The following is a 22337-nucleotide window of genomic DNA, read 5'->3' on the forward strand; positions in this document are numbered from 1 at the left end:
AAATACTGAAAGCTCTGTTAAGTTTTTTACACGACTGCTCATAAAAGGAGTGTAATGTTTTCAGGCTTCTGATGCGTGAATAGATTTGAATGTATGAGGTACCTACCGTTAAAAGTCTTTGTTTTTTTGGGAAAAAAACAATATGGCAACTGTTTGGCGCTATATATTTCACTTGGCACTTGAACATTCGCTCAGAGTAATTGAAGCGTCCGGAGAAACACGAATGTCTTGACGCGTGGTTACAATAACCTAGCCGTCGTTCTGCAGTGTCGCGGAAAGACATTGCCACATTTTTTTTGTAATATCTTAAAAAGTTCGTTCCTTCTTTGTTATCTGTCTCATCACTCATTTAGGTATGGGCAATAAATAAAAATATGTATTTCCCAGCCAATACGTTTCTTTATCGCGGTCTTTCATTTAATTTTTTGCAAATTCGGACCCGATCCCAAATATTAACTAGACACTTCACCTTTGAAAAGCTTCACTTAAAAAAAAACAGGAATGTCCTGCTGGAATCCAGTCGTGTGGTCACAATAACCTAGCCGTCGTTCTGCAGCGTCGCGGAAAGACTGAAAGGGCTCGACGATCGTCAAAGCCTTTGTGTTTTTGTACGCTCCACGTTTGGGCGGATTTTTTGTGTATTTTTTGTTTTTCACGAAAATTACCGCCGCCATAATTATTTCGGGGCTATTGAAAAGATTTTAATGATCCACTGTGCATTTGATCAGAATATTTTTTTTTGTGTAGTTTAATTTTTTTCTTAAAATAGGTTTTTTTTTAAATTTTAGAGAGGAGAGCTTTTCCGAATTTCGTAACGTGAAAACGTTTTTTACAAAATATTATGTACCTTATGATTACATACTTTTAATTCCTTAATTTAATTTTCAAAACGACAAAAATTACCTTTTTTAAAAGTTTTTTAGAAAAATGTAAAAAAATTTAGGAAATTCTATAGAAAGATCAAACATCTGCGGATACTGTAGTCAAACAAAGTAACCAAGATTTGTCTAAAATTGGCTCTAATCTATAAAATATTATTGTGAATGTCGAGAAAAATTATAAAAAATACTTTTGCCTCTGAAAAAAATGGTAGGTAGGTATCCTGAAAAATATTGTCAGCCATAATGACAACAGTACGTCAAACAATAAAACTACTTACCGAAAAATTGCTGAAGAGGCACAAAACAGCGAAAGCCACTTACCTGGGAACAAAGGAAGGAAAAATTTAATTAAAATACACAATGAAAAAGTGCCTCATGATAATTTATTTACTCTTGGAAAGCCCTTTTAATTATAATTAATATTTACAAGACGAAAAATAACGAAGGGACGAAACGTCTTAAGAATATTTAAGATGCAGAAAATAGCTCTGCGATGATACGATTTGAGTTTTTTTAAACAACTGCTCAAAAAACCAGCTAAGTGCGAGTCAGACTCGCGCACCGATAGTTCCGTGCTACAATCGTATTTTTTCGACATTTTGCACGATAAATCAAAAACTAAAATGCATAAAAATAAGTAAAAATCTATTTTAGAATGTACAGGTAAAGTTTGTAGTCCGTCGTAATTACGAGAAAACTCGATTTTCCAGGACAAAAAGTAGCCTGTGTCCTTCCCCGGGGTGTAAGCTAACTCTATACTAAATTTCATCAAAATCGGTTGAACTATTGGGCCGTGAAAAACTAGCAGACAGACAGATAGACACACTTTCGCATGTATAATATTAAGTATGGAAGTATGGATGAATTTGCATTATTTATATGGATTTCTAAATCAAGCACGGTCTATAATTTATTCGCACAAGTAACTAAGCAACAAAATCCAGCAAACTATAACATAAAACAAGGTTACACAACATTAAAAATCAATCGAGCCATTACCGAGTCAGTAAAAAGGTATTAGTTCCCTAAAAAACCGAATCACCGCATTAAACCGTCCATCCACTATGCAAATACGGCCGCTAACTCAATTTTACGGGCGAAAATCGGCCCCGGCAATAACAGGTTAGCCCGCCGTAATTACGGGAAAACAAGGCCCCGAATTAAACACAAGAAAAACAATTACCCATTATAGCTCCATAACAATTCACCTTCCGAGGCCCCACGTCCCAGGGCCCCCTTGCACTCGTCAAAATAATTCATTTTAATTTTCTTTACGGCCTAGTAAACCTTTATTTTACGATCGGAGCACCGGAGATAAGTCGGGGACTCCCTTAAAGGCTCTTACTCGGGCCCCCATTTCGTTACCCCTGTTCCAGATATCGTAAACGTAAGACGGTTTTGCGGGAGTTTTGGATGTCCTTGCGAATTGCGAGAGGCCGAAAATTTGACTTGCTCCCGTTTTAGTGGCCCCTTAAAAATTTACGGCGGTGTATCATGGTTTACGGACGCTTTAAGTGCAATCAAAGTACAACTTGTAATACTGTGAAATGGGCAAACAATATTATAGCCATTATAATTTGTATGTTTTATGTTTTGTTCTATTTTTTGTGATTCTATTTGTTCCTCTAAGTAGACTGCCTAGTATTATGACTGCTCATCATCTTTATCATCACCATTCCACGCAGACATGATTTGTACAGTAAATCGATAAGTCTAGCTGATTTAAGTTTTCAACATTTTCAATTCAAGAAAAACAAGAACGCAAGTGTTGCATTGTAATCCACTCTTCGGGAAGTTAGTTTAAAATTGATTGCAAAATTTGTGTCGAATAGACAAATAAACAGACTGACAAGAAAACTAGTTAATAAAAAAAACGGTCAAGTGTGAGTCAGACTTGCACACGAAGGGTTCCGTATCATCGTACAAGAAATAACAATTTAATTTTTTTTGAAATTATCATGGCGGCCATTTTGAATTTATTATTATTTGTTGTTATAGAACCCTTTGGGTACGGAACCCCAAAAATGTAAGATTCAATGTTGACGTTACAGAATCAATATTCCATTCAACGTTACAGATAAAGACAATTCCTTAAAGCTAAACGGCGTCAGATCGTCAATCGGCGGATCCGAAACGGCACATAACGGCGACGGCTCATTCGCCGCCGATAGGCATCTGTGAGGATTCCGCTACGATTACATTACAGGGAAACGGCTGTTTTATCAGGAGCACGGCTTCTAAACACGGGACATACAGGTTGAAAACACGAAAAAACTGCTGCGGGTTTTTTGATGCGTGACCGTCAAGCAATGTTTCACGCGGAAATCTAAATCCAATCAACGACGGACCAGTTTATTTATTATGGATAAAATACGTGACATATTTTATGACTAAGTGTTTTCACGGAGGTCGTACTAGGCCTGCAGCAAAATGACTGAAATAATAAGGACTTTAACGGAAATATTAGGGTGGCCTTTATATGATTTTGGATACAAGAATTTCAGGATTGCAGAATCTTTTCCTGAAAAGCCATCTCATGTACTTAATTGCTAGGTAATTAAAAATTATTATTTAGTTATATTTTTTAAATACTATATTTTTAAAACGGACTAAAAAGTATTTAAAATCGTTGTACGTCGTAAAATAGTAGCAACACCTAAACGCATCGCAACATTTTAATTTACCTGACGCAAAGTCCTATACAGGACATTGCAGATAAGATAGCCTTCCACCGATTTTTAGCTGACACAGTGGGCGATGGAGAAAGCTATTCTTGGAGATTCTCTACGTGATCAGATCAGAAATGAGGGGATCCGAAGAACCAGAGTAATCGACCTAGCTCAAACGGTTGCAACGCTAAACGAAGCGTACACGTGCACAATACATCCCCGTATGTTTCCAACAGCTGTAAGGGAAAACCCTCACGACACCGTCACCGAAGGTGTAGTAAACGGGAAGTAAAACGCGAAATAGTGTGTTTTCTTTTACGGTATGGAGATCGGGGTGTGATTGCTGTTCCGCCGCCGAATGGATTTCAATGGCCTCCTATGAATACGTGGAACGGAACGTGAGGGCTTTTGATGGGGTTGAGGTATTGTTTTAAAAGTTCACTTTTGATTTTATTATATTGCTTCTTGCTTTGTTGACCTTTTGACGGAGTTACATTTTTCGTTTGAGTGGAGAATCTTTTTTGTAACGTCTATCTGAATCCATACTAATCCATACTAATATTATAAATGCGAAAGTGTGTCTGTCTGTCTGTCTGTCTGTCTGCTAGCTTTTCCGGGCCCACCAGTCTAACCGATTTTGATAAAATTTGGTACAGAGTTAGCTTACATCCCGGGGAAGGACATAGGGTACTTTTTATCCCGGAAAATTAAAGAGTTCCCACGGGATTTTTAAAAACCTAAATCCACGCGGACGAAGTCGCGGGCATCATCTAGTTTTGTATAAAAGCGGGCGTTACTTTGCGGAAGTTCAAGGAACCAATAAGTTCAATCCTTAGGGCATTGACTTATATATTACTTCGTATGGACAGGGCCATTGAACAAACAAAATGGCACCGACTCATTGGTGCTTTAGTACCAATGCAACCTCAGTGACGTCTGGATTTCAAACGGGTCGTTTCTAAGACGTATACGGGTATCTAAGAGGTGGCGCTGATTTAATTGGTTCCCAAACCGTGAAAAATTTTGTTCGCTTGGGCATATCTTGTCATTTATATCGATGCCTTAGGGCGTTTGTGCACTCATCCGTATTCGGTTCGTATCCGTGATTCTTCGAAGTGGCCGTCATAGTACTTACAAGAGGCCTAAGTCCAGCAGTGGACGTCTATCGGTTATTGATGATGATGATGATGACTTTCGTCGCACAAAAAAAGCCACGAAAGAAATAAAAAGCATTTTGAAGTAAAGATTTTATCAAAACGGTTGGAGTTTACAAAAATCCAGGGGTATTAAACCGGGTGTTCTCGTGCCGTTTTATGCAGGGCTCGTAAACTCGGGCCCGCAAAGATTGTTTTGATGGACAATTTGCGAGAGTTTTCAACGCTCTCCCGAGCCTTGGGGAGATCAGTTGAGATCATTTTACTGCCGATACAATGTTTACTGTGGACCTTTTAGGTTAACTAACACTGTTGTTGAGTTAAGCTTTGTTTATTATCTTTCATTTACATTATTATCATTTTACGCGAAAATTATTTATTTGAGAAATACAACATTTGTGAACGAATTAAGTTTCTTTGTTAGCCAATAACTTACTAGGCTCACAGAAAATTCTCTCTCTCTCTTGTACCAGGCGCCCATGTTGCAACAATGCGAATTTGTACTAGGCTCACAGAAACACCAAAAGCTCTATCATAGATTTTAATGTCGTTACTGTTCTTTTGTTTTTCTCTCATTTTATAAAAAGTACCATCTTCATCTCAACCCATCGCTGGCTCACTACTGAGAACGGGAACTCCATCTCTATATATAAAAATGAATCGCTGAATGTGTTGCTAAGCGCAAATCTCGACAACAGCAGAACCGATTTCGCTAATTCTTTTTTTATAATATTTCCTGAAGTACGAGGATGGTTCTTTTGCATAAATAAACGTCTTTTCTTTCTTTCTTTCTTCTTACGGATAGAAAAATTTACAAAATTGTAAAAAGTCTAAAAACAACACTTTTCTATATTCCCATACAAAAGATTCGTAATAATACTTAAAAGTCAATTTGAACTTTAATACCATACCATAAAGTTTAAGTGTTAGTGGAACCCTTGTTCCGGGAAGGCTGGCCCGGTGTCCCGAATAGTATAGAATAAGTAGTTGAAAAAAAAGATTCTACTGTTAGGCGGTACGAAGTTCTTACGTAATAACGTCTTACGTACGTACGAAATAATTAAGTTTACAGATTAAGTTATTAAAAATTATAAAAACTAACGCATTCTACAATACAAGTACCAAAGAGAAAAAGTTATTGCGGAGGTGAAAAAATGTCGACAAGGTTTAAACGAAGTAGCGTGACATCTATTTTCCGAATACTAGGCGAGCATGACAAAGCGCCACGTAAAATTACCAGGCGGGCAGAAACACGGGGAGGCCTGACCGTTCGTTACTATGCAGCCCTGGTATTTCATTTCGTCACAGGTGCAGTAATTGCCGACTCAACGACGGTTTGTTGCGTGCCTCGTGTCGAAAGCAAGGGTTGCCAGTTGCCACTTAGCTGTTGAGATATGTGTTTATTTGAGCGTAAAATAAACTGTAAAAAAAATTCTAAATGCCATTGCAAAGTTATGGGAAGGATTTCGCCGTAAGACGTAGGGTACTTGGAAACATCTGCTCTATTTATGTCTTATGTCTTATGTCTTATTTATTTAGTTTATTGCACAACTAGGTAGCTTAATTTTATTTATACTAAAGGTTATTTATATAATTTTATTAAAATATTTTATATTATCGTTACAATTATAACAAATATCAATCAAGCCTTTTAAAAGTGGTATATATTATATGTATAAATTGACAATTTATACACAATTCTATCGATCGACGTCTTAAGTGTGATCATGATCACGTATCGTCGGTCCGCTACTGAGTATGGGAAGAGTTTAGTTAGGCCATTGTCCGCCGCGCCGGTCGCTGCACTGGCCAAGTGCGGATTGGCAGCCTTCACACAACTTGAGAACATTATGGAGAACTAGGTTTCCTCACGATGTTTAATTGATTAAAATGCACATAATAACTCTGAAAGTTAGAGTTGCGTGGCCGGGATCGAACCCGACCCGATTAAGAGGCGGACTTCTTAACCACTAGGCTATCGTGGCTTTGCTTGAGCTTACATAAAAATTAAAATGGCTTCTAGAAAATCTTTGAACTTTGCCTAGTCAGTATCGGTTTCAATATAACTGTCATTTTATTTGACGAGTGTAAAAATTAATTACAAGCGTAAATTACACCTAGTAATTATCTCACGCCGGTACCAAGCCCTCATAAGCGCGCGGCGGTGTAAAGATAATAGACACAGCCGCACGACCTCTCGACCTCGACACGTCAGTCTTGCGACGCCTCTATACGTCCGACGTGACATGTGGGTGAAGAATGCACTGTACTTTTGTAAGCACGTCTAGCTTTTCTTAGAAGGGTTTGGCTAATCCCACAGTTTTTAGGGTTCCGTAGCCAAATGGCAAAAAACGGAACCCTTATAGATTCGTCATGTCTGTCTGTCCGTCCGTATGTCACAGCCACTTTTTTCCGAAACTATACTATTGAAACTTGGTAAGTTATTTGACGAATGTAAAAAATAAAATTACAAGCGTAAATTACACCTAGTAATTATCTCACGCCGGTACCAGGCCCTCATAAGCGCGCGGCGGTGTAAAGATAATAGACACAGCCGCACGGCCTCTCGACCTCGACACGTCAGTCTTGACGCCTCTATACGTCCGACGTGACATGTGGGTGAAGAATGCACAGTACTTTTGTAAGCACGTCTAGCTTTTCTTAGAAGGGTTTTTTTTTGTTCTTCTTCTGGCTTTACACAGATTAGCCAGTGGCCCCGATTCTTAATTTTAGAGTATTCGCACCCTCTTCTTACTATTGTAATATGAAAAGGACAGAAGCAGTTTGACATTTCTAAATTTAATTTTTAGATGGTAAAACCCGTGTTTTTAGCACGCACTCGCGAACCTACTGTTTAAATTTGTATTGTGCACTAAAATTTAGAGTCTTTAAATGTGAAAGTCATGTTCCGTTACTTTTTTAGCATTAGTAAAAAGAAAAGGATGCAGATACTCTAAATTTAGTTTAGAGAGAGACTAGAGAATCGGGGCCAATGTCAGGTTAGAAGGGTTAGACTAATCCCACAGTTTTTTTGTTTAGACGACGAAATGTTACTAGCAAATCTTTAAAATATATAAAAGGAAAAGGTGACTGACTGACTGACTGACTGACTGGCTGACTGACTGATCTATCAATCATCATCATCATCATCATCATCATGATCAACCCATCGCCGGCTCACTACAGAGCACGGGTCTCCTCTCAGAGTGAGAAGGGCTTTGGCCATAGTCTACCACGCTGGCCATGTGCGGATTTGTAGACTTCACAGACCTTTGAGAACATTATGGAGAACTCTCAGGCATGCAGGTTTCCTCACGATGTTTTCCTGCACCGTTAAAGCAGGTGATATTTTATTAATTAAAACGCAAATAACTCTGAAAAGTTAGAGGTGCGTGCCTGGGATTGAACCCCCGACCTCCGATTAGAAGGCGGACGTCCTAACCACTAGGCTATCATAGCTTTTTATGCATTGATCTATCAATGCACAGCTCAAACTACTGGACAGATCGTATAACACCTTAAGATATATAACAGAGTTATACCACATCTGTTTAACAAAATGGTTGAAAAGATTAGGTAACGCCTGGACAGGAGAGATTGTTGTTTCAAATATTGACTCTGCACATTCTCTCGAGGTGTCTGAGCGCTATCGAAAGGGGTACAGCACCTGTTTACACAGAGGGCTGGCAACCCTTCCAGTTTTGGCAGCTTATTCGACACTTGATTTCATTAACGCATAGTTATTTCTTTTTAATTACACTCCTATAAATGGTGTCGATTCTTAGGTATTTCTCTAAACACTTAGAGAACCTGCATCTTTTTCTTTCTAGTATTGCTAAAAAGACGGAGAGTGGTACTGATTCTGAGCACACCTAAATTTTAGAGTATTTGCATCCTCTTCTTATTGATGTATTATGAAAAGGACAGACACAGTCAGTTTTAAATTCAATTTAAATATGACGACCTCCCTGGCGCAGTGGTGAACGCTGTGGTCTTATTAGTGGGAGGTCCCGGGTTCGATTCCTGGCAGGAGTTTGGAATTTTATAATTTCTAAATTTCTGGTCTGGTCTAGTGGGAGGCTTCGGCCGTGGCTAGTTACCACCCTACCGGCAAAGCCGTGCCGCCAAGCGATTTAGCGTTCCGGTACGATGCCGTGTAGAAACCAAAGGGGTATGGGTTTAATAAAAACTGCCATACCCCTTCCAGGTTAGCCCGCTATCATCTTAGACTGCATCATCACTTACCATCAGGTGAGATTGCAGTCAAGGGCTAACTTGTATCTGAATTAAAAAAAAAAAAAATTTAGATCTGCCAGACCTCGTGACTTTTTCTGCCAGTTGCGAGTCTATTGTTTAAATTGGTAGCGTGCACTAAAATTTAGAGTCTTTTTAAAATTCATGTTCGGTCCTTTTTTAGCAATATTAAAAAGAGAAAGATGCAGATACTTTATATTTAGTTTAGAGAAAGACAAGAGAAGCGGCGCCAATAAGTACCTAAGTAAAGTATCAATGACAAAACAAAAAAGCATCATGGATGCAAATACCCAAATAGCATTACGGGGAACCTATTTACAAACACAAGGTTCACCATAGAATTGAAACCGCCCATGGGACCCTGTGAATTAACGAACGCGCCCCTAATTGGTATTGTATGAAGATGCAAATTCGAAGAATGGTAACAGAGTAACAGCCATCTACATTGTTGCGTTCCTGGTACATGTCATTGATAAGGCGTCCCGGATTTGAATTTCAAATTTTATTTTTCATTCATACCTCCCGGGAGTTTCCTTCCTATTTTCTCGGGTTTGTTTCGCTTCTTTTGTTTGGGAAATGAAACAAGTATCTCTGAATAGATAAGTTTAGAAACTTATTAAACAGTAAATAGATATTATGGGAACTCGGCTTCAAAAATAAAAAATTGCCTCCTCATTTCTAATTCGAACCGCTAGGATATGGAACGCCCTTCCAGCATCAGTTTTCCCTTCCAATTTTAATATGGGTACCTTCAAGTCAAGAGTGAATAGACATCTTCTAGGCAAGCGCGCTCCATCTTGGCTGCATCAACACTTGCCAATAGCTCTGATTTAAAAAAAAAATGGTAAAAACGCGTTGATTTTTTTCCCCATTCGAATTAATAGCGACCTCTATGGTTTTGTTTTATATCATTTGTCGATTAAAATGGCTGGTAGGTACTCGTACTTACGAGTATTTAGTTCTATTTAAGAGATTGTCGGCTTTTTACAAATTTAGTGTACCTTAATATCCCGTAAAAATAATAAAAATTGAAATAAAAATAAACTTGTAATGGCCACCTCAAGGCTAAGTAAGTAAAGTTAGCAATTCATTTATTGGAAAATCTATAAGTTTTTATAATAAGCTTCCAGAAGACATATTGGAGATGTCTCTCAACAAGTTCAAAGTTTTCATAAAACGTAAACTAATTGAAAAATCCTATTACAATGTAAAGGATTATTTAAATGATATAAGCAAGCTTGGGAATGAGTTGCTTAACGGCTTTGTGATAGTTCTAATAAGTTTCAATAATTTTGTAAAGTGGTGATAATAAGAAGAATACCCGGCTGAGTTTGTTGTGGGCTCTTCTCAGACCTGGGCGAGTTTGGAACCCTCGTAGCTTTAGTTTTAAGTTTGCGTATTAATTATCACCACTATATTTTTTTCGTCGTTTTTTGTCCAAAATGGTGCTGGATTTTGGACGCCCAAACTCTTGAGTGAGGATCCTTTCTACCTTCCTACCTTCTACCTTCCTTTGGGTAGGTACGGATCCACCAGGGCATGATGACTTACGAGTATTTATTTCCATTTTATAATATGAGACAGAACATAACAGTTAATCACGAATTACCGCTCGGCTTATTATAATGAGCCGGTTATCCTCACTTACAATCTATTGGCCACTAATCAAGCGTAATGCCTGTAAGGCCGCTAATCTGCCCGGCGCGTCTAGCACGGCCTTAGAGCTTAGCCTATTGTGCACTGGCGTCAATGGCTGACCGGAGCCGGTTTAGCCTTGGTATATAGCCTAGAATTACTTTAATTATAGTTAATATATTATGTATATTAGCAACATTGGAGAAAATTTCAAGGAGAAATTACTACATACTAAGAACTATTTTTTTTCAACTGGCATTACGGCTCTGGGTTCTAGCTCTTTTAAGCCTTGTGATGACTAATATCCTATATCGCGCAAAACTAATTAGTAGCACCTAGTAGTCAGTTAGTAACTACTAAAGTGGAGAATGGAGTAGGAGAATGCGCCTGGTACTTTTTTTACTTCTTGGGTACTAGGCGCTCATGATGCAAGACGCTGAATTATACCAGGATCACAGAAACCGTATAAAGCTCTAACGCAGCAGTTTGTATTGTTGCAATGGATTTTTAAGTTTACTAATAGGAGTGCAAGTCAGAAATGCTTTTGATTTTGTACTGGCGTTCCTTTCCTATACGCTGTCTATTAATACGGAGTATGGACCTGTTCAAATATTCAAGTATTCGCTTGAATTTTGTTATCTGAAAAACTTATTTTGAATTCTGAAAAGATAATTGATTGTTCCTACTAACTAGATTGTTGCTAAAGTTAGTTTGCATAATCATAAAGACCTATCAAAGTGACCAAATAAAAAACGCAGATAACTAAATTCACCATATCCGATATACTACCATCTCAATCCCACAACAAAAACTACTATTTCTAAAAAAGCGAGAAACCCACACGCAAATATTTCGCATTTAAATAATAAATAAATCGGATTGCAAAACAAAAAGGGCCGGCCATATCTGGTCAGAGAGTCGATGGGCAATTTGTCGGACATTTTATTGGGCGGCCATGTTCCCGCCGCCCGCGCATCCTGCGTCAGAAACACGTAGGCACACGTAAACTGCACGTGTACACGTCGATTTGAATCACTTTTATTGCAATCATAAGATGGTATTGGTTTGAGATGAACTAAAAACTAAACTTTCACAGAAGGTAGCTGTAAAAAACACATGTAAAGTCTTTTCATAATACCTACATAGGTACCTATTACGTAATTGTTACCTTACTTAATAAGCAGCCCATGAAAAATCAAACGCAAACTTTCACAAAGTTTGAAAGATATTATTTACTAGCTTATGCTCGCGACTTCGTTTGCATGGCCTACACAAATTTCAAACCCCTATTTCACTCCCTTAGGGGTTGAATTTTCAAAAATCCTTTCTTAGCGTATGCCGACATCATAATAGCTATCTGCATGCCAAATTTCAGCCCGATCGGTCTAGTAGTTTGAGCTGTGCGTTGATAGATCAGTCAGTCAGTCAGTCAGTCACCTTTTCCTTTTATATATTTAGATTTCAATTCCGCTTAATTGTCAATATTTCACGCACGCACATCGTCCTGAGCTAAAAAGTGCGCAAGCGAGAACACACAAAAAATGTAGTTCAATTAATGTAGCAAACAAATGGTTTTTACGTTAATTTTACGGACATACTTTTCAAAGTTACTACGGTGAAAGATACCGTGAGGAAACCTGCTTGCGCGATTGCTCTCCATAGTGTCCCTAAAGGGGTGTGAAGTCTGCCAATCCACACTGGGCCTGCGTGGCAATATACGGCATAAATCTTTCTCATACTAAGAGGAGACTCCTGCTCAGTAGTGAGCCGGTGATGGGTTGATCATGATCATCATCTCAGACCTGGGCGCGTTTGGAATTCTCGTAGCTTTAGTTTTAAGTTCGCGTAAAAATAATCACCACTATAATCATCACCTTATAAATGCAACAACCGACTATCAAAAAGTGTAATTTATTACCTATTTTGAATATTTTTTTTGATTTTTGACGTTTGACTTTTGATGATGATGATGATGATGAAGTAATATTAGTATAATAACGTTGTGTGTTATTTATTCTGTTAGGTTTATATTTTCTGGATTTTATATCCAAGTTTAAGCTGAACACAGTTTTGATATTCGCCAACATTGCATGTACCGAGACTGGCAAATCCCTCGAGTGGTATTTTTCTAGTATAAGCTAGTATTTATTCTGCAGGAATCCTCATTAATAAACGCATTTATAGCGAGGCGCTGGGCAGCGGCCGTAAAGTGCGATGTTTTATGTCATTCCGCGTGAGATAATCATGATATTTCCATACGTACCTAACTTTAGAGTAACTATGGTAAGAGCGGTTCAGACTGACAGCGTTTACGTAGCGTCACTTATATCTGGTTCACTCAGAAAATATTTGAAACAAGTCGTAATTAATAAAATTAAAAACTCGTCTGCCCAGCCATAAAACGCAATAAAACGTAAAATTTTCACATTTGAAAGTAGCATCGCATCATATTGAATTTTTTAACTTATTGTAATCTAATATTGCTAGTATTTATTCTACAAAATTTCTCATTAATAAACGCATTTATAGCGAGGCGCTGGGCAGCGGCCGTAAAGTGCGATGTTTTATGCCATTCCGCGTGAGATAATCATGATATTTCCATACGTACCTAACTTTAGAGTGACTATGGTAAGAGCGGTTCAGACTGACAGCGTTTACGTAGAGCTACATCTGACATATCATATAATAGGGTTCAGGCATAAAATGTTTTAGAAAACTGGTCAATTGCGTGTCAGAAGTCACAACGTGTCACAGAAGTGACATGCTAAAAATTTTGGCAAAAGCCTAAAACAGTCTAAGAAATCTCATAATAATATTAAAATTCAACGAGGGGGTAAACCAAATTTTCACCGCTTTTAATTTTCAGTTATAGATACCAGTAGGGCGATTGTCTAAAACCTGCATCAATCATTATTACAATCTCAATTGTTCTGATTGGCTGAATTTGTGCGATTCTTGTTGCAACAATGCATTGTGGCCAATAGTGAGCGAGCATTAACCAATCAGAGATGATTGCGATCGTGACATTGTAGCTGTCAAACAACCGCGGTAGGGCCACTGTTACCACTTAGTGCAGCGGTCACAGGTTCCCATAAAATTGCTAAATTTCAACTTTACAGCTCGGAGCATCGGATCGCCGTGATTTTTTCATGGATATAGTTATCGTGAAAAATCAGAGTACCTACGGGATTTTTAAAAAACTAACACGCGGACGAAGTCACGGGCAATAGCTCGTTTTAGAAAAAAGAAACGCACATACCTACCTACCTACACCATGAAAATATTACAATGATGCAGTCTAAGATGTAAGTGAGGTAACTTGAAAGGGGTATTGCAGTTTTTACTAAACCCATATTCCTCTTCAGTTTCTACACGGCATCGTACCGAAACGCTAAATCGCTTGGGGGTACGGCTTTGCCGGTAGGATGGTAACTAGCCACGGCCGTAGCTTCCTGCCAGCCAGAAAAACGCCAGAAAAACGTCGTCAATGTTAAAAGTCTTTATGTTTTGCTAAAGGAAGATCCGAGTCAGGTTACAGGGACATGGCAGTAATGCGCTGCGTTGGCGAACGGCGCGATTTTAATAACGGACATCGCGCCGTAGGACGCAACCTCTTTAGGTTTACATAACCATAATACAAAATAGCTGCCCGCGCCTGCATGCCGGCGGATCTAGAGGTCCCGGGTTCCTGTCAATTTCTTTTTGTACCTATTCTACTTCCTCTACAACCTCTCGCACTGCCAAGGATCACTTTCCAAATTTCAAGTTAATAATATCAATAATTAAAACTTTCCCATACAAACTTTCATCCCCTATTTTGCCACCCTTATGGGCGAATTTTCCAAAAATCCTGAAACACGTATTTCTTCATTAGTGACCGAAAACCCAAATACCAATTTTCGTACAAATAACTTGAAAAATTACGGACTTTCATACAAACTTCCATCCCCCATTTAACCCACTTAGAGGTGGAATTTCGAAAAACCTTTCTTAGTGGTCTCTTTACAAAGAATAGACCCTCCAAATTTCATGTCTTTAGGTTTAGGCTGTGCGTTGATATATATGTCAGTCAGTCAGTCAGTCAGTTAGGACTTTGAATTTTATATATATAGATGTTTTTGGTACAAATTAAATTAAATTTGAAATTTAGTCATTTTATTTGAAAGTTCTATTTTTAGGAATTGTAATTATTGGATCACTTGTTGACTGTCTGTCGTGTCTGACAGGAAACCTAAAGCATACCTCCCGTAGACCTAGAAAAATCCGAAAACCACGAATTTGTGCTTACATTACAAAAAATAAATTGTTCTTTCTTACACTCGAGTCCATAAATTAAAAGATTAGCAAAAAATAGATCACTTACCAATTATTTACTTGTAGTATCGTTAACCCTGTATCTTGTGCCAATTGCTTCTTCTGGTCCTCCGAGGGGTAGGGATGCTGCAACAAAACAACTCAATGAGACAAATCGAATTTACTAAACCCATCTAATACTAATTTAATTTGGGCCCGCTTTGTATGGGAATTTAACAAAATTGCAGCTCGGTAAAGACTTTTTAGGGTATTAGGAAAGGATTGTTTGGTCTAATGAACTAGGGATGTTATAAATTAACTGCTCGTTTTGTACTAAATGGTAAAAATATTAGTTAATTAGGAGAAATCCTGGCTGATTTATGAAATGTTATTTTTTACACATTAAAGGTTTAGCAGGATACCTATTCCAAAATAAGCGCTCATATTTTATTTTTCAAAAAATTGTAACACGTATAACTGGTATGATTTATTATTTACTAGCTTATGCCCGCAACTTCGTCCGCGTGGACTACACAAAACCCCTATTTTACCCCCTTAGGGGTTAAATTTTCAAAAATCCTTGTTTAGTGGATGTCTACGTCATATAATAGCCATCTATCTGCATGCCAAATTTCAGTCCGATCCATCCAATAGTTTGAGCTGATAGATCAGTCAGTCAGTCAGTCAGTCAGTCAGTCAGTCAGTCAGTCAGTCAGTCAGTCAGTCAGTCAGTCAGTCAGTCAGTCAGTCAGTCAGTCACCTTTTCGTTTTATATATTTAGAAGTACCTACATACTTTAGTAATCTTTTTGTTTTTAAAATAAGATAAAGAAAGAAAGGATTTTATCTTATCTTGTGTGATAAAAACAGGTACAAGGGCGACATGGGTACCACGTACGTATCTAATGACATTGGTTTTTGCCGTGCAAGTCGGAGGGAAGGCCCCCGCGAGACCTTCATGTATTTCATGTGCCTCTGGTACCAACCACAGGTAGCGTATGTGTAAATAAATTATTAACCAGTTTCGAATCCCCGGTCGATACCCGGGCTGGTTTTGGAGACGTGACTGTGTTAAACAAAACCAAATAAAAGTGTATGTTAGAAAATTATTTTTCCAAAACGCATACTAATTCGACTTCCGCCTCTATGACTGATGCAAATCATGGATAGTTAATAACTCTTTCAGTTTATTATTACGTAAAAAATGGTTCGGAAGGATTCCTAATTTTCATGATTGAACTTAACCCATTGCTACTTACTGATCACGGGTCTCCTCTCAGAATGACAAGGGTTTAGGCCGTAATCCACCAAACTGCCTAAGTGCGGATTGGCAGACTTCACACATCTTTGAAAACATGATGAAGAACTCTTAAGCATGCAGATTTCCTCACGATGTTTTAATTCACCGTTAGAACTAGTTGGTGAAGAAGTTAGAGGTAGGTACATGGCCGGTTCTTGATTTAGTAGGTAGCTAGTAAAACATAAGTTAAGAACTCGTAAAATATCCATAGAACTTGATAAAGTAAAAAACTAAGATTTATAAGTAAGAATTTTTGAAATAACCATGACATTTTATTAGCATATCCACCCTTTAGCTTCCATCTTAGATGTGACTGATGGTGCAAAATCAAAGATTCTGCATTAGGATAATATCGTGTTAATACCAAAACCAATAAACTTGTAAGTTCAGAAAATAGGTATCCCGGTACGTATTACCGTACGGGAGGTCTGTCCGTCTGTTTGTTATTCCAATTGATCGCGTTCGGCACTAATGCATTAATGCGCTTCGCAGGATGTTTATGCATTATGTTTGTAATGTACGAAACAAAGATGGACGCCTATGAGGTAATTATAAATCATTTGATTGATTCGGTGTCAGTTAGCGGAATTGATATCGCAAACGCTTTATGATGCCTATTTCTTTTGTTTTTTGATTGCGCGTACGCATTTCCACGAAATTCGATTAGTATATTCATTATCTTTGATGGTTTAAAAGATGTGCCTACTTCGAACTTCCTGATTGAATAAATTAACTGGTTAATTCATGCAGATAGCTATTATGACGTAGGCATCCGCTAAGCCGCTGGTTCTAGAGACATGAAATTTGGAGGTTGTGTTCTTTGTAAAGAGTGGGTATCCACTAAAGGATTTTTCGAAATTCCACCCCTAAGTGGGTTAAATGGGGGTTCGAAATTTGTGTAGTCCACGCGGACGAAGTCGCGAGCATAAGCTAGTAAGTATATATTTTACTTTAAAGCAATCACACTCATCAAAATTAGCGTACTAAAGAAACACCCGTTTATTCGCCTCTCAAGCACAATATTGTCAGTTTTATAGGCTTTAAAACAAACAGCCGCGACTCAAGATCATTGCTTTACAGCGACATAAAGTCGGGGGACGGGTGTAATTTGCCCCGTAACCCCTCCATACGATTGCAATATCGTTTTACGTGTAATTTTCACTACGAATGCATTATTTTGATGTCGTTTTTCGGTGACGCGTACCGTGTTTTTATGGGGTGGTGCTCGGTTCAGTTATTATTTCACGTTCTGCTTTCTCTTTAACGATAATATTATTATAGGCAAATAAACCAAAAGTGGTGTAAAAAAAATTATAAAAAAATTACATGCACATTACCTATTGTAGAACTTTGCCTATCTGAAGTCTTATAATTTCTTAGGTTATTGTAATTTTTATGACCTCATAAATTAGCATTTCATTATTATTCTAATTGTGAAAATAATGAGAATAATAATGAAAAAAATTTTTAGGCTTCAACAAAAATCGGCCAAGTGCGAGTTGGACTCCCACAGGAAGGGTTCCGTACCATAGTAGAAGAAAGAATGAAAAGACGTTTATTTTCCAAACTGCCACACATTACATCAAGAGTTTGTTATTCCACTAGAAATGACACTTTTTAATTTTCATGGCGGCAATTTTGAAATTTTTAGTAGGTAAGTATTTGTTGTTGTCGCGGCAATAGAAATACAAATTATGTCAAAATTTCGGGTCATAGTTCACGAGATAGGTACAGCCCGCTGACAGACAGACGGATGGACGGACAGCGGAGTCTTAGTAATAGGGTCCCATTGGCATCCTTCGGGGTATCATCATCATCATCATCATCAGCCTGTGGACGTCCACTGTTGGACATAGGCCTTCCCTAAAGAGCGCCACCACACCCGGTCCTCAGCCTTCCTCATCCAGCCACTTCCCGCCAGCCTCTTTATATCGTCGGTCCATCGTGCTGGAGGGCGTCCCACACTACGCTTGCTTAAACGCGGTCTCCATTCAAGGACTTTCCGGCTCCAACGGCCATCGCCTCGACGACAGGCATGACCTGCCCACTGCCACTTCAGCTTGATAATAGTTTGGGCTATGTCAGTGATCCTGGTTCTCCTGCGGATCACCTCATCTCGGATCTTATCCCTCAGGGAAACTCCTAACATAGCCCTCTCCATAGCTCGCTGAGCGACTTTGAATTTGTGAACAAGGCCGTTTGTCAGCGTCCACGTTTAAGCACCATAGGTGAGAACGGGAAGAACACACTGGTTAAAGACTTTCGTCTTCAGGTACTGAGGAATTGACGATGAGAAGACTTGACTCAATTTCCCAAAAGCTGCCCAACCTAGCCATCCTTCGGGTATGCAACCCTAAAAACAAACTACTACAGAAAAAAAAAAAGCGCGAATGCAACACTCTGTTTATCAAACCCGCGCCTGATGTATCGGTGTGCGCATATCTGATAACACTAGATTACATTATTTCTGCGACTAAGGTAACTTAAATCCACCATTTATTCCCATCTTGTCTGTATAAATCATAATAAAGCCGTGTCCACACGCGGACAATGGTGCCTTATGCGTCGGATACACTCGTAGCGTGTGACGTATCAATTTCTTTGAGAGAATTCTTATCGGACGGATCTCGCGACGCGTTTTTTTGTTTCGGTTTTTAGGGTTCCGTATCTCAAAGGGAATAAATCAACTTTTAGAGAATCACTTCGTTTTCCGTCCGTCCGTCTGTCCGTCTGTTTGTCGAGATCCTTTTTCTCAGGAAGGAAAGTGGGAATTATAATCAAATATGTATTGTTTCTTGGCAAGAAAGAATAGCCATCTTTTAGGCAACCGCGTTCCAAACTGGACATCATCATTGCTTTTTACTAAGCATAATTGTTTTCAAGCGCAAACCTTTCTTGCATTAAAAAAAATACTTAAGTTTACGGTCACTTCGAGCTGTAAAAATCATTTTTAAGTCAACGTAATCAAATAATATGTATGTGTATTTTGACACTCACGAGCAACTCAATACCTTAGTTAGGGTACTTTTCGTTGACCTAGAATCATATTATTGGCAAGAAACAAGGGTAAACACACAGTACAATTAAATAGAAAATCCGGTGAATGTTTGTTTCTTACTTATATCCCATTTTTTTGTGATTGCAAAAGTTACATTTGCAGTTGGATATATTTAATGTAATAAAATAATTACACGTATCCTTCCAATGTGCGGAACCCTTCGTGCGCGAGTCCGACTCGTACTTTAAGGTTGTTTTTGTTTTGGATTTTATTTATTACCACGACTAAGTTATGTTGGTAAGCGATTTACAAATCGACCACCGAGGTGAGGTGAAAGTTTGGAGTTTCGGTACTGATTCTGAGCACAACCAAATTTTAGAGTATTCGCATCCTCTTCCTACTAATGTACTAAGAAAAGGACAGACGCATTTTGACAGTTTTAAATTTAATTTTTAGATGGTAAAACCCGTGATTTTAGCGCACAGTCGCGAGCCTGTAGCGTGCACTAAATGTAGAGTCTTTAAATGTAAAGCTCATGTTCTGTCTCTTTTTAGCATTGTTAAAAAAAAGGATGCAGATACACTAAATTTAGTTTATAGAAAGACAACGGAATCGGTGCCATGTACTCGAAATAATGCTTGATGGTGTTTTGGGAAACCATTGTATTGTTATATGTAGGTAGGTTTTGTAAACAATGTCTTTTGATATCTTGATACATGTCCAAATGTTGTTGAACTTACTACACAAAGAATCCTAAAGAACGGTAATCTTTGGGATTATTTTATTCATTGTGAATGATGATACTTACTACCAGCTTTGTTACTATTATAAGGTGCCCACGAAGGACTCTCGAAGACTGATTTCACAAGTTTGTTTCTCGATTTTCATTGCAGAACTACTTGTCTACTAGGCTACACAGCTTTTTATATTGTTCATCATGAATGAACTAAGCTATTAGTCGCAATGACGTGAAGTTACCTTAGTTTTCATTCATTAAGATTCGTTCTCAAAGTATCTTAATTAAAGTCATTAATGTATGTTAACAAACAATAATGTGTAATACTACTTTGATAAATAATTTTAGTAATTTTAACGATTAGCTAGCTTAATACGTAAGTTACTTTAAATAAATACGCAATTTAGTGATGTGTATTGTCAACAACATTTGATTGAATGAACCACATTAGTGCAATATTCTTCATTCAATCAAATGTTTTCTTCATATTATATTTAATGCGCTCTATTAATTATGGACATAGTATTTAACTCATTACAAATTATAATATTTATAACATGATTTCTAACATTATAATTTATTCAAGTGTATTTTTCATCATTTCTCCTCTCCGATTATGACTGGCTTAAATCATAATTCACTGGCCATGTACAAGTGTAGCAGATTTCACACGCCTTTGAGATCATTACGGAGAACTCTCAGGCATGCAAATTTCCCAAGAATATTATAAATATCATAATACTAATCTGATTTTGCCCTTGAATGGAGATGCCAAATCACGATGTTTAGAGCGTTCAATGTGTTCAAAATTATCAATCACTTAATATAATATTATTCTATGCACTTTATACCGACAAAGTTCAACATTTTACTGTACATTTTATTAAATTACATGGGGTTATTCAAGGGGCGGACCAACAAATTCCTAAAAGGCCGGCAACGCATCGGCGGCTCCTCTGGTGCTGCAAATGTTCATGGGCGGCGGTAATCACTTAACATCAGGTGACCCGCCTGCTCGCTTGCTCGCTATATCTATTAAAAAAAAAAAAAAAAATCTTGTAAAAAAAGGGAATCAGAATAAAAATATGTATTGTAATAGTTAGTATTTATTCGTGCGAGCAGTGCACCGCCGCCGCGGGACGGAGCGATCGGGTTTTGTGCACGTTTTTCGTCAGCCGAGGCCGCGCCGAAAATCGAAAAAACATTATCAAAAATTTATGATGCCTATTACGGTGAACACAAAAACAGGAAAATGATAAACTCAACGGAGCCGGCCAGGTAACGGGGCTTGTCAAATTTATACGGGACCCGGCTGTTTTGCCGACGTCCGTCAATTATTTTTAATTTTGGCAACGTTGGGCTCGTGACCACCTTTTAGAATGAGGCAAAAACCAGCGGGTTAGTGTTGACAGGTTATCATAGAATTAGCTAATAGTTACCTACTTGTTTTACAAGGGCCAACGTGATATTTTGTTCTTTAGGGGGCGTTATTTTGAATTCAAAGCAAAGCAAAGGAATCCTGAGCGTAGCGAGGAATTCAATAAACGTTGCCCGGGTACAAAGTATTCTGGCCCCGAGTGACACATTCTATTTTTTATCACTATCTATGACAGAATAAAACGAGGAGTACCTACTCAAAAATCGTATGTACCTATAGACATTAAATGGAAGGTCAGAGGGGGGGGGGGGGATCGATTCTACGCTCGCACCTCTAGCTTTTTGGATTTCTATAGGCACTCTGGGCCCGGGCACCATTAACATTTGCATGACGGTGACGCGACCTTGTTTTTCATCATCATCATGACCAACCCATCGCCGACTCACTACAGAGCACGGGTCTGCTCTCAGAGTGAGAAGGGTTTTGGCCATATTCTACCACGCTGGCCAAGTGCAGGCATGCTGGTTTTCTCACGATGTTTTCCTTCACCGTTAAAGCAAGTGATTTTTAATTACCTACTTAAAAACGCACATAACTCCGAAAAGTTAGAGGTGTGTGCCCGGGATCAAACCCCCGTCCCTTCCGATTGAAGTTTTTACCCATCCCAAAATCACCCAATGCGCTACCCCCTACATTCGTATTCCACTCGTATTGTATTTAGCACAGGTCTCCTCTCAGATTGAGAAGAGTCCGCCACGCTGGCCCAGTGCGGACTGGCAGACTTTACACATTTTTGAGAATGTTATGATATTATTGCTTGAAATATAAATAAATAAATAAATAAATAAAACGTTTATTTTTCAATCATCTAGATTACACACATACATTGATTTGATCTTGAACAAATTTGCGTGCTTGTTGACATATACAATATTAAAAATGGTACCTACAAGATCAAGAACTGGCTATCCTAGCTAGATTTTTAGATCTGTGTTAAGGATAGCCAATATTGTTTAGGAATTCCAAAAATAGACAGCCTA

The 22337-nt window shown here is 38.3% G+C and overlaps 1 protein-coding gene across 1 annotated transcript in view; it reads right to left on the minus strand.

Annotated features, from left to right (window-relative positions):
- hth (Meis homeobox homothorax) overlaps positions 1-22337 on the minus strand; it is a 527706-nt gene that overhangs the window by 107166 nt on the left and 398203 nt on the right. The window contains exon 11 of the mRNA XM_034978385.2: positions 14957-15033. Coding sequence (XP_034834276.1) covers positions 14957-15033 — 77 coding nt within the window. The remainder of the gene's footprint in view (positions 1-14956; positions 15034-22337) is intronic.

The sequence above is a fragment of the Maniola hyperantus genome, chromosome 18 (assembly GCF_902806685.2).
Source record: "Maniola hyperantus chromosome 18, iAphHyp1.2, whole genome shotgun sequence".
Classification (NCBI taxonomy): Eukaryota; Metazoa; Arthropoda; class Insecta; order Lepidoptera; family Nymphalidae; genus Maniola; species Maniola hyperantus.